The sequence below is a fragment of the Littorina saxatilis genome, linkage group LG9 (genome assembly GCF_037325665.1).
Source record: "Littorina saxatilis isolate snail1 linkage group LG9, US_GU_Lsax_2.0, whole genome shotgun sequence".
Lineage (NCBI taxonomy): Eukaryota > Metazoa > Mollusca > Gastropoda > Littorinimorpha > Littorinidae > Littorina > Littorina saxatilis.
In genome coordinates this window covers 57528384-57542176 of record NC_090253.1, presented here as the reverse complement: position 1 = coordinate 57542176, position 13793 = coordinate 57528384, and the positions used below count along the sequence as shown (strand labels likewise).

Sequence of the window (13793 nt, the reverse complement as noted above, 5' to 3'; positions counted from 1 at the left end):
CGTTCTCGTGGTTTATTCAACCCCGGAGCCATCGGGACGCCATGTGACCCACTTTTTTTCATACACGATAAAATCAATTTAGTCGTTTGCAGTTTCAAGGCGACTCTATATCTGCAGTAGCATGTTAACAGGGTTTTATACCGAGACGCGTCAAAGTAATCTTTACACTTACAGAGATTCCGATCACGGCAATAATAAATCCACTTTACGAAATACAAGCAGCTGTTAGTTGTCACAAAGGTACCAACGCACTGTGCAACGTCATTTGTGAGGGTGGTGGGAGAACTGGTAGAGAATGGAAAAAAACTGTGACTGCAGGGTGCTGTGTACAACAGTGGGTTTTAATGGGCTTTTCTCGCCGATAAACAGTATCCAAACACTGAGTTATGTGTTGGAATAATGGTGTAGTGAGGGTGCTGGGAGAAGTGATAGAGAATTGAAAAAAAAACAACCTGTGACCGCACAGTGCTGTGTACAACAGTGGGTTTTAATGGGCAGGGATTTAATGGACCAGCAAATTGTTTTAATGGGCTTTTCTCGCCGATAAACAGTATCCAAACACTGAGTTATGTGTTGGAATAATGGTGTAGTGAGGGTGCTGGGAGAAGTGATAGAGAATTGAAAAAAACAAACCTGTGACCGCAGAGTGCTGTGTACAACAATGAGGGCCCCAAAGGGTTTAAAATCGTGATCGTGATTGGCGTTTTTTTACCTTTCTGTGACCGTGATTGCCGAAATTTCCATTTCTGTGATCGTGATGGGACTTTGCCCGTGATCCGTGATGACAAAAAAATCAAGTCTCGTGATCGTGATCGTCATTTGTTTTCGTGATCGTGATGGGCATTATTGCAAAGCATTTTATTTTCAACATACATTTTTCGTTGGGGATTTTGTCAGGCATGCTACTTTTCCGGTAATTGCCGGAAATCCGATAAAGCCGTTTTCAAAATCCGGTAAAGTCAAATTTATTCCGGTGAAGTTGAAAAATTTCCGCAAAAACGATCCGTGTGAATATCGCACAACGCGACCGGGCGCCGGTCTCAATGAAGCCAGCGCACAGTAGTGTTGTTTTCACCAGTTTGGAGGTGTGTTGAATGGTGGTGGGGGGAGGCTAAAATGGGATTTTTAACAAGATCACAACACTATTACAGCCCTGAAAATGATGCCCAGAATGCACCAGACTGCACAGATTTTAACCGTTTTTTGAAAAAAAAATCCGGGGGGGCATGCCCCCGGACCCCCCTAGATGGCTCGCCTGCTTTGCAGGCTCAGGTAAAACCATTTTTGGCTTGTAGCATTCCTGTTTGTTTTTCAAGACCATGAAACCAGGCGATGGTGTACCTCAAATTGTATGGCAAAGTTGAAAATAAAGAACCCATCACACATACACGTACTTTAATTTCAATCCACCCAATAGTTTTTGAGAAAATGGGTTTACAAGATTTAGCTCTGGAAATGTGAAATTGTGCAAGTATATATTCATGTGTGTGAGTGAGGGTGTGGGGGTTGAATGTGTATGAGTGTAGAGAGAGAGAGAGAGAGAGAGAGAGAGAGAGAGAGAGAGAGAGAGAGAGAGAGAGAGAGAGAGAGAGAGAGAGAGAGAGAGAGAGAGAGAGAGAGAGAGAGAAAAAAACCAATGAAAACAACATTCTTGTTACGGATTACAAATTATGATATGTATTTCTATGTGTGTATGAAAGAGAATTAAAAAAATAATAATAAAAAAGTGCAACAGTTCTCACTTTGTGTTGAATAAACAATAGATCCAGAGGAGCGAATTACTGTGTGGTTGTGTTTACTTTAACACGTGCTTTCTGTACATGCAACTTTTATCGTGACCGTGATTTGCCACTGGTGTTCGTGATCGTGAAAACAAAAATCAAGGTAACTGTGATCGTGAAAGCTAAAATTTCCCTTCCCGTGATCGTGATGATACCCCCCCTTTGGGGCCCTCAACAATGGGTTTTAATGGGCTTTTCTCGCTGATAAACTGTATCCAATGGCACTGAGTTTAATGTCGGAATACAAAATGGTTTCGCACGCCATTGGAAAACTTTATTGTGGAGCTACGTGTTGTGAAACTACTTCTTTGAACCCTTAAAGCTGCAATTTGGCTTTTGGACAGAAACATTGAAGAAAATCACAAACACCACCACAAATAACTTTACAGAAAAAAGTTTTTGGGAGTTTACTTACTGTTGATAAAATAACTGATCGTTCTAGACACTAGAGAGCTTTGTCCAGGTAGGTATACTTTGCTAACAAATATAACAACATCCTATTTCATGGGTATTGTCTGATGAACAAACGCACTTATTATTCGATGCCACAGACTGGATTTCAGTATTTTTCTAGCAGGTAACAGCAGTTTAACGCAGAGATAAATCTCTTTCACCCTGAAAGCTTGAAAGTACTCTAACAAAAGTTGTGCTGTTTCATGGTACCAGGGTGATACCTGCGATGAAAGGACGCCCTGCGGAGCAGCCAAACGTGTCCCTACTACCTTGCAGGTTACCTTTCATGACGAGTATATTTTAGTCCAGATAAAAGACAAGGGGACAACAGAAGAAGGCCTTGGTCATTTGGAGCTGTTCTCTAATAGGAGGGGCCTCGCATCACAGCTACCACTGTAGTACTCAAAGTCAGGAGTCCGATTCTCGTACCTTGTGCACTCTAAACTGTGTTTACCATGCGTGCTATTTTTTCAAGTAGAACCATGTACTATATGTCACACTGTGTTCTAAACTGGTTACAGAAAGTGTGTTCAAAAGTGGCCGGAAAACTTCAATTTAGACTGTAGGGCTGTGTGCGTATGTGTGTGTGTGGTATGTGTGTGTGTGTGTGTGTGTGTGTGTGGCGTGCGTGCGTGCCGCATGCGTGCGTGCGTGCGCGCGCGTGCGCGCGCGTGTGTGTGTGTGCGTGCGTGCGTGCGTGCGCGCGCGCGTGTGTGTGCGTGTGTGTGTGTGTGTCATAATCCTTTAACGTGTCGGAGAGATTGACAGTGAGGATGACAAAGGTTACTGTTGGGTGAACTCGTACTTTTCGTAGCAGTTTGTTGGTGAGGCATATATATATAGGGCTTAATATGTCTGTACTAAGGGTGACAAAGGAGCTATTATATCTTCACTAAAGGTATGAAAGGTTAGTATAGCTCTCGCACCAGCAGGTCGTGCTGGTTGTTGCAGTCGGGTGTAGAGTGGAATGCAAACAACCCTTAATTCTTAGCCAAGTGTCTCGAATCGCTCCCTGTCCTTCGTGTGAAGTGTGTTGCTGACATGCCTTTAGGGACGTTTAGGAGACTTTGGGTTTTCTTCTGGTGTTTCGTTCGACGTTAAAGGTGGGGAAGGTGTGGGTGGTAATTGGGGATGAGGGAGGTGGGGGTACGATAGGGGGTGGTTGTAGAGGAGTGAGAGAGAGAGTGTGTCTGTGTGTGTGTGTGTGTGTGCGTACGTGCGTGCATGCGCGCGCGCGCGTGTGTGTGTGTGTGTGTGTGTGTGTGTGTGTGTGTGTGTGTGAGTGTGTTTGTGTTGCATGGTGAAAAGAAAGAGACAGTCCTGATGTGAGACCAGACCATCTGTCCGTCTGTCTGTCTGTGTCTGTTTGTCTATCTGTCTGTCTGTCTGTCTGTCAGTCTTTCTCTCAGTCAGTGTGCTCTCCCCGATGTTAGCCTTCAGGTATTTTCCTTCGTTCACATTAATTAGCAGCAGTTTAAATTACAGGTGAAGAAACTGACCACCACTCTACTGTTAACATACATTGACCTTGCAATCGCGACCTGCGTTCTTTGAAAAGACTTTTTTTCCATGATCACAATATCCTTACCGTTATAATCACAAAAGTCAACAATGTTATTAATGTGATTACCACTGCCAAGTTCCTGGCCACGAACGGAACCTTGGAGTTCAAATATCTCATGTGTGCTTTGTTACGGAGCCCACACTTTTCTAATTCTGTTTCGACACAACACAGACTGTTTGTGTGTGCTGTGGGGTGGGTGCGGTGGGTGGAGGGGGGTGGCGACATGATATTGTCAGGGGCAGAAATACGAATACCAGTTAGGAATGGGTAAATGGGGAGGGGGAGGGGACGGGGGAGGGGACGGGGGAGGGGGTAATCTGTGTCTCCTAACCCTCTTCTTCTTCAGCGTTCCAGAATTGTCTGGTTACGTGTGAGCTCGTTTTGTCCATTTGGGTTCCCCACACTATACTCTGAGAGCATAGTCAGCTTCACTCCGCTTTCGTTGAGTAGGCATGCTGGGTATTTTCGTGTTTCCATAACCCACCGAACTCTGACATGGATTACAGGATCTTTTCTTGTCTTTCTTTATTTGGTGTTTAACGTCGTTTTCAAGGTTATATCGCGACGGGGAAAGGGGGGGGGGGGGGGGGGGGGGGGGGGGGATAGAGCCACTTGTTAATTGTTTCTTGTTTACAAAAGCACTAATCAAAAAATTGCTCCAGGGGCTTGCAACGTAGTACAATATATGACCTTACTGGGAGAATGCAAGTTTCCAGTACAAAGGACTTAATAACATTTCTTACATACTGCTTGACTAAAATCTTTACAAACATTGACTATATTCTATACAAGAAACACTTAACAAGGGTAAAAGGAGAAACAGAATCCGTTAGTCGCCTCTTACGACATGCTGGGGAGCATCGGGTAAATTCTTCCCCCTAACCCGCGGGGGGTTCTTTTCTTGTGCTTGCGTGTACACACGAAGGGGGTTAAGTCACTAGCAGGTCTGCACATAAGTTGACCTGGGAGATCGGAAAAATATCCACTCTTAACCCACCAGGCGGCAGCGACCGGGATTCGAACTCACGACCTCCCGATTAGAAGGCCGACGTCTTACCACCACGCCACTGCGCCCGTCTATCCTAACCTGATTTTAGTTTGTCTTAGATGTTTTGTTCGTGTGTATTTTTTTTTTAACGTTTTGGGCTTCTTTTTGGGGGGTGGAGGGGGGAAGAGGAGTGGCATGAATGTCCTTCTGTCTGTCTATTTGTCCTTCTGTCTGTCTATTTGTCCTTCTTCCGATTCGTTCTTCCTTCTTTTTCTTCCCTCTGTCTATGTGCCAGTCTTTTTTTTTCTTGTCTTTTTTCTTTTTAAATGTATTTCTTTCTTTGGTTTCTGAGTTCCAATAAAACCGAATAAATCTCCTTATTCGTCAGAAGTCTTGGTGTGTGTTTCGTTCCCCCCCCCCCCCCCCCCCCCCCCCACCACCACTTTGGCTCCCTTGCCCTACCCCTTCTCTCTCTTCTACCCTACACCCCCTCCACCACCATGTACCACCCCGTCCATTTTTAATGGCATTGAAAATTACATGTTCAAGGGCTCTCGTGTTTGAATACACAATACAATAGTGTTCTCGGGAATGTGCGGGGCCCACCCATGTTATCGTCACCACAAGCAAACACAGAAAATAAGAATACAAAGAAAACCTACTCGTATGATCCTTTGAAGTATGGCAATCCGAATGGTGCAAATGTCCCTTCTAGCTCTTGATGTCTAAATAACGCATTATTTAGCTAAATAACGCGTTATTTAGCTAAACAATGCTTTATTTAACTATATCATGCATTATTTAGCTAAATAATGCATTGTTTAACTTAAACAATGCATTATTTACAGATACACAAAAAAGAGATCACAAAGCACTAAACAATGCATTGTTTAGCATAAATAATAGATTGTGTCTGTAAATAACTCATTATTTATAAATAATTACGCGTTTTCTCTAAACAATATATTATATGTAAATAAAGTGTTATTTAGATAAATAAAATATTATTTAAATAAATAAAATATTTTTTATATAAATAAAATATTATTTGGATAAATAAAATATTGTATGTAAATAAAATATTATTTAGATAAATAAAATATTATTTAGATAAATAAAATATTATTTAGATAAATAATTTATTATTTACTGTTTTTGCCTTGAAATAGTATTATTACGTTAAATAATGCTTTATATAGCTATATAATAGGTTTCCGCTATATAATTCATGATTTGGTAAATAATACATTATATACCGTAAATAAAATATTATTTACCGTAAACAATATTCATTGTTTAGCGCAGTGCATCGAAGCCGATATTTCTCTTGTTGTTTTTTACCACGTGTTTCCGTGGATCCACGAGAGCTCTGTTGATTCTCAAACTGACCAATCAGACAACTAGCATATGTCCCGGCGTACTAAAGCTACATCCGCTTCGCTTCCGACCATCTTCTTGTCAGGTGGCTAACTTCAACTGATGGTACAACAGCAGCAATTTAGTTCGCAGTCGTTCATTCTCCATGTCCAGATGTAAAAGATGTTCCCCCATAAAACTTTAAAATACGAACCCTTTGCAGTGCCAGTTCCTGGACAACCGCTGTAGTTAGAGTTCTGATCAATTCAGCGGGAACGTTCCCTTGTGCTTGTGTAGCCATCTTGATTACATTTGGATTGGATTGGATTGGATTGGATTGGATTGGATAAGATTTACAGTCCAGTGAGGTTACCCTCATGGAAATTCGGGCTGCTTTCTCCCCGGGGAAAGCGAGCTGCCATACACACGGCGCTACCCATATATTTTTTTTCCTGCATGCGTGTATTCATGTTTCCTGAGACTTAATGCCGTGTGAGATGGAATTTTTTTTTTAACTTTATTCCAAGTCCCACGGGTATTTGATGGACATTTTTATCTATGCCTATACAATTTTGCCAGGAAAGACCCTTTTGTCAATCGTGGGATCTTTAACGTGCACACCCCAATGTAGTGTACACGAAGGGACCTCGGTTTTTCGTCTCATCCGAAAGACTAGCACTTGAACCCACCATCTAGGTTAGGAAAGGGGGGAGAAAATTGCGGCCTGACCCAGGCCTGAACACGCAACCTCTCGCTTCCGAGCGCAAGTGCGTTACCACTCGGCCACCCAGTCCCTTGGCGGAACCGGATGTGGAGTACCGGATACTGGGTTTGCCAAGACAGTGGAGAATCAACAGCGCTCTCTCGGATCCACGGAAACACGTGGAAAAAAACAACAAGAGAAAAAACGGCTTCGCGATGCGCTAAACAATGAATTGTTTACGGTATATAATGTATTATTTACCAAATCATGAATTATATAGCGGAAACCTATTATATAGCTATATAAAGCATTATTTAGCGTAATAATACTATTTCAAGGCAAAAACAGTAAATAATAAATTATTTATCTAAATAATAAATTATTTATCTAAATAATAAATTATTTATCTAAATAATAAATTATTTATCTAAATAATATTTTATTTATCTAAATAATATTTTATTTAGATAAATAATATTTTATTTACATATAATATTTTATTTATCTAAATAATATTTTATTTATCTAAATAATATTTTATTTATCTAAATAATATTTTATTTATCTAAATAACACTTTATTTACATATAATATATTGTTTAGAGAAAACGCGTAATTATTTATAAATAATGAGTTATTTACAAACACAATCTCTTATTTATGCTAAACAATGCATTATTTAGTGCTTTGGGCTCTCTTTTTTCTGTATCTGTAAATAATGCATTGTTTAATTTAAACAATGCATTATTTAGCTAAATAATGCATGATATAGCTAAATAAAGCATTGTTTAGCTAAATAACGCGTTATTTAGCTAAATAATGTGTTATTTAGACATCAAGAGCTAAAAGGGACATTTGCACCATTCGGATTGCCATATTGAAGTCTCTTGAAATCACTGGATTGAAGTGAAAGGAACAGAACATTTACGGGATCTACGTTTCTGCTCCGAGCTTCAATTGACTAAATTCGTGAGCATGTGCGAACGCTTTTGTGGTGTTTCTTTTGTTAAAGGACCATAAACAAATGTGACACATGTCTGTATGTTCTAAATTAAGATAATTGAATTGAAAACCATATAACACGAATCGAAACCCCTGTATGTTCTGCATTCAGATAATAAAGTTGTATTGACTTGAAAACCATATAATACGAAACGAAAGCACTTTACATATCCCTTTAACCTGTCGCAGAGATTTACAGTAAGAATCATAATGTCTTTAAGAATAATGAAAAAGATTACTGTTGGCTAAAGAACCCTTTTCAGTACCTTTTTTTTTTTAGCATTTAATACGAAATAAAAATATACTGACAGCCAAACCTTCATCCGTAGACATGTGTGTCGACTGTATGTAAATATGTATGCATGTGTATATCTGTAATGTTGTTTATGTTAGGCACAAAAAAAAATAGGTGTGGTTACGGTAACATAGCCAAATAAAATAGGGTAGGAAGGTAGGAAATCTTTTTTTTTTTTTTACTTTTTTTTCTAATGTGTACAAATTAAACCTACTTGACAGGGAAATAAGTGTGCGACTCGAGCGATTTCGCTTTCATTGCGTTTTCAGCACTCGGTTTTTTTTTGTTTTTGTTTTTTTGACAAATGTAATAAAAAGTTATAGGGTCGGCCCCTAAAAATAGGGTAGGTCGGGTTACCGTAACCACATCTATTTTTTTTAGGCCTTATATATATATATTAAAAACACCTATTGACAGCAGCGCGAAACTGTGAAATCTAATACGGGGTTTAAGGTCGGCATTACCCTCGGTCTTTTTTGGCACTGGCACAGAGGAATCACTGTCCTGTTTTTCCTAGCATTGATTTTGTTCAGTCCACTGCGAGAAGAAACTAATCAGGCGCGATAAGGAGTTATTATGTCGTGGCGACTCTAACACTAATATTGCTCCACCCGTGTAAGTTATTGCGGGTCCATGCTAAAGTGTGTATCATATACACGTAAGGTTGGTTGAGGCTACCGATCTAAGAGTCTCTCTCGGTTCCAATCTTTGAGCAATCTGTTTCGGTTCGATTGTTTTCGTGTCTTATGTATCTCATGATTTATATTCTAGATTTGTTTAACGTTTTCTTTCTTACTTACTTTTTTTCTTTTTTCTTTTTTCTCTTTTTCTTGCTTTATTTCGTTTTTTCATTGTTGTTTTTGTTCTTTCTTTCTTTCTTTTTTTACATACTTATTAAGTTACTTTCTTTCTTTCATTTACTTCATTTCCTTCTGTCTTTTTCTCGTTCTTTATTTGTTTCTGTGTTTCTGTTCTTCTTTCTTTCTTTCTACTTTTTCGGTTTCGTGGATTACTTGATTTGATTGTCTGTGTGGGTGGCCGAGTGGTAACGACTGGGTGGCCGAGTGGTAACGACTGGGTGGCCGAGTGGTAACGCACTTGCGCTCGGAAGCGAGAGGTTGCGAGTTCGACCCTGGGTCAGGGCGTTAGCAATTTTCTCCCCCCTTTCCTAACCTAGGTGGTGGGTTCAAGTGCTAGTCTTTCGGATGAGACGAAAAACCGAGGTCCCTTCGTGTACACTACATTGGGGTGTGCACGTTAAAGATCCCACGATTGACAAAAGGGTCTTTCCTGGCAAAATTGTATAGGCATAGATAGAAATGTCCACCAAAATACCCGTGTGACTTGGAATAATAGGCCGTGAAAAGTAGGATATGCGCCGAAATGGCTGCGATCTGCTGGCCGATGTGAATGCGTAATAATGTATTGTGTAAAAAAAAATTCCATCTCACACGGCATAAATAAATCCCTGCGCCTTGAATATGTGCACGATATAAATTGCATAAAATAAAAATAAAATAAAAAAATAAAATAAAAAAATAAATCCCTGCGCTTAGAACTGTACCCACGGAATACGCGCGATATAAGCCTCATATTGATTGATTGATTGATTGATTGATTGATTGATTGATGTCCATCCTTTCTTTCTTTTCTTTATTATTTCTTGCTTTACTTTTTTTCTGCGTTCATTTGTTTCTTTCTTTTATTTCCTCGCTTGTGTAAAATAAAAGGATTAAAAAAAAAAAGGTTTGACAACGTCCAGTGTTTTTGAAACCAAACGAAAGGACGTTCTTCCAACTGGTTTTTGTGTGAAAATGATAAAAGAGTAAAACGTTGGCACCGTAAATATTGCATCTCGCTTAGAACCTTATATAGAGCCCGGTAGCTCAGTTGGTAGAGCACTGGACTTGTGATCGGAAGGTCGCAGGTTCGAAGCCATGTCCCACCCCCGTGTCATCACAATGGCACGTAAAAGACCTTGGTCATTCTGCCATAAGTGCAGGTGGCTGAATACACTTAAACACGCAGACACCTGGGTAGCGCGACTCCGTTGCTGCTAGCTTTCCACTGGGAGGAAGCGACCCGAATTTCCCAGCGATGGGACAATAAAGTAATGAAAATGAAAAAAATATTTGCTTTTGAAGACTCTTGCACATTAGAAAAACAGATAGGTTACCACTATGCACTACACGTTTTACATTAGGCCAAAAAAAAAATAGGTCTGTTTACGGTAACCCGACCGACCCTAGTTTTTTTGCGCGACCCTAGACTTTTTTTTGGCATTTGGGGGGAAAAAAAAATCTTGTTGTTTTGGCAAAATAACGTAAAACAAGAGGCGAAGCCTTCAAGGCTCACGTAAGAAATAGACAAACAGTAACACAAACTCAATCACTCCGTCACACATACACACCCACACACACAGTAAGCTTAGGTGACACTGTGCAAGAAAGAGAGACACTAGATCTAGATCTGTCTGTCTGCATGTAGCCTACTTTCAGGGACACGACTGCCAAATAGTCTCGGCCCGCTCAAAATAACAATGACCGAGACCACACACACCACGCGAGAGAGAAAGACTACAGGGAGGAATGCCGTCATGATGCATTAATTGACGTCAAACACTTTTGACCGTGACGTAATCTTATGCGAGCTTTATCCATAGTCTTGGATAACCACTCACACATAGACTCGGAAATGTTAAAGTTTCTACCACAGACATACACACGCACAAACACACACACACACGCACAAACGCACAAACGCACAGACAGACAAAGTTACGATCGCATAGGCTACACTTCGTGAGCCAAATATGTTTTTTTGGAGAAAAAAAAAATCCCGACCTACCGACCCTATTTTTTGGCCTATGTTACCGTAAACAGACCTCTTTTTTTTTTGCCTTATAGAGTACGGTACAGATAGACAGACAGACAGATCACCAACCGACAGGGATGGACAAACACACAAACAAACTAAAATAGGGAGAAAAAGACAAATAACTCACCGCCATACTTCACGATAATGAAAGATTGAGATGATGGATCCATGTTCAATGTCATAACGAATTTCTCTCCCCTTGTGAAACTCTTCAACTTTGGAGACGAATCTGTTCCAATAGTTGCTTTCTCCTTCCTAGTCTTTGGCTGGAATTGGAATGGAGTTTGAACTTGACAAGCTCGGTACGTAGTCCCACCAAAGCAGCACAATCTGTAAGCAAATTGTAACTTCACAACTTTCTCCGCCAAACCCAATCTCTCAGAACTGGCTGTGAACTTCACAACTTTATCTCTATAGTTTATATTTCCACCAGGTTGACGCAATTTATCCGAGCAGACCTGGACCTTCACAACAGTCTTTACCAATTACACACGATGTTTCACAAAAGCAGAGATCTTCCACCATACACAATGTGGGTGGTGCCAAATCATAGTGTCATAAAACATTTATGTTTGACCCTCTTGGTCGTCACACACGGGTTAACTCCCTTGGATGAATTTAGTCGCGAGGGTGGGCACAGGTTGTCATTTATCTTGCCGCCACCGCTGTGAGCGTCGTCGAACACAATGAATCCGCCTGGCAGTTTTCGTCTTATTCCCGGTAGCAGTATGTATTGAACACAGAAGTTTTGCCGGTTCAGTGCGCTCAGTTCTTTCACACTTCCTCCCTTCTTTCCAGAGACGAATTGTATTCATGTAGTTATCGCTGCACGAAAGAGCTGTATTCTGTTATCCGTTCTTGTGTCAAAAAATTTATCTCGATATCTGAGACACAGGGTATTGTCACTAGTCCTGGTTCCAAATATTCAACAAAGTGTTGAGACGAGCTAGTTGAGTTCCAGTGGAAACACTAGGTTTGATCATGTCTCTCGGTATCACCTTGACAGCTGATCAGTGTTCTGCGTTATAAATCACAGTCACACCCTATCATCACGCTTTTTAACTCACACTGCCTGACTCTTCCGTGGTTTGCCCCAAGCTTAGGCTTGTGCTCAAGGCACTCAAAGAACAACACTGATCCTTCCTTTCAGTTCCCTCACAAAGAACCACGCGTATATATTAAAGCCATATGTACTCGATGACTATACACGCTAATTGCTTTACCAACAGCTGGAGACATGCTAAATTAAGTTCCCTGCAAAATATTGTGGTCTAGGACCCCTTCAATGTTGAGATATGTTAATTTTCATTTTGATCTGGATCGTCCTATTTATAGATTTGCCAACAGAGGTAGCGTTGACGCAAGGGAAATAACTCCGCGTCTTTGTTTACATCCAAAGTTTTTGAGACTCTAAAACAAGCTGTAATGCATGTATATGGTCCGCGCATGGCGACATATCGTCATTACATGGTCTTATGGTGCGTTTGACATCGATTATGGGCAAACTACACTTTGTAAACACGGGAGCGCGTACATATGCCTTTAAGGGAACCACGCGTATATATTAAGGGCTTAACGGCCCGTCACGACAGCCGTTGCTGAGGACAGAATTAGCTGTATATTTAGAGGTAGGTCACGATGGCTGCACTTCAACCTCTACTGGACTCCACAGCAATGTCCTCAATCCGGAGATTGGGCGTTTGTAACTTAGTCACGTTGATTTGAATCGATCGTCAAACAAAAACACAACAGGAAACTTTCCTTTAAAGCTGTCTGGAACTCTTCAAGAGTTTGGCAGTAACGGTCACGGTGACATTCGTGAAAGAAATCTGGCAGCAGTTTCAGACTTCCTGTGTTGGCAGCAAAAATTTGGCATATATAATCAGTCGACGGCTATTTCGGGCAAACATGCACTGATACGTTCCTGAATTTGGGTACAAAGCTTGAACTATTGATTGTCTTGAAACAGATGTCTATCATACTATATTATGATAGGCTTCTGCTTAAAATAAATAGTGTTGATCACTTTCTTTCTGCCAGCAAAGGTACACTATGGAACATCTTCAGGCACCTTTTCTTGCGAGATGATCCCAAAACAATTTCCCTGCAGTATCAGAGACCTGAAAGAGAGGGATATGTGACAATTAGATTTTTTTTTAAATCATCGCTCTTACCCAAACCGATTAATTCCTCAGAAGTTCGGAGGCTTAATGTAGGTTAATAACCTTAAGATATTAACAGTTCAGAAAAAGGAAAACAAATGATTTACACGCCTGTTGTATGCTTGGCTATTCAAATCACAAAGAAACTATTTGGAAAGGTTGTTGACCACCAGGTGTCACTGACACTGCTTCCACCTTGAAAAATCCTCTGAGGAAACATTATGACTTCATGGTAGATTGGATCCGCCCAATATCTAACTACCGCGGTCCTCTTCTTCTTCTTCGTTCATGGGCTGAAACTCCCACGTACACTCGTGTTTTTGCATAAGTGGGTTTTTACGTGTATGACCGTTTTTACCCCGCCATTCAGGAAGCCATACGCCGCTTTCGGGGGAAGCATGCTGGGAATTTCGTGTTTCTATAACCCACCGAACTTTAACATAGATTACTGGATCTTTTCCGTGCGCACTTGGTATAATGTACACACGAAGGACGGATAAGGCACTAGCAGGTCTGCACATAAGTTGACCTGGGATATCAGAAAAATCTCCACCCTTAACCCACCAGGCGGCCGCGGCCGAGATTCGAACTCACGACCTTCCTATTAGGAGA

The 13793-nt window shown here is 40.8% G+C and overlaps 1 protein-coding gene across 3 annotated transcripts in view; it reads right to left on the bottom strand.

Moving 5' to 3' along the window:
* The window catches only part of LOC138976592 (uncharacterized protein C22orf15-like), a 34302-nt gene that overhangs the window by 11467 nt on the left and 9042 nt on the right, over positions 1 to 13793 (bottom strand). The window contains exons 2-3 of one of the 3 annotated variants that reach the window (XM_070349442.1): positions 13091 to 13139; positions 11147 to 11844 (exon numbers count right to left, since the gene is read on the bottom strand). In XM_070349442.1, the coding sequence (XP_070205543.1) occupies positions 11147 to 11201 (55 nt within the window). In that variant the 5' untranslated portion in view covers positions 11202 to 11844; positions 13091 to 13139. The remainder of the gene's footprint in view (positions 1 to 11146; positions 11845 to 13090; positions 13140 to 13793) is intronic. The other 2 variants (XM_070349444.1, XM_070349443.1) reach the window with 2 other exon arrangements.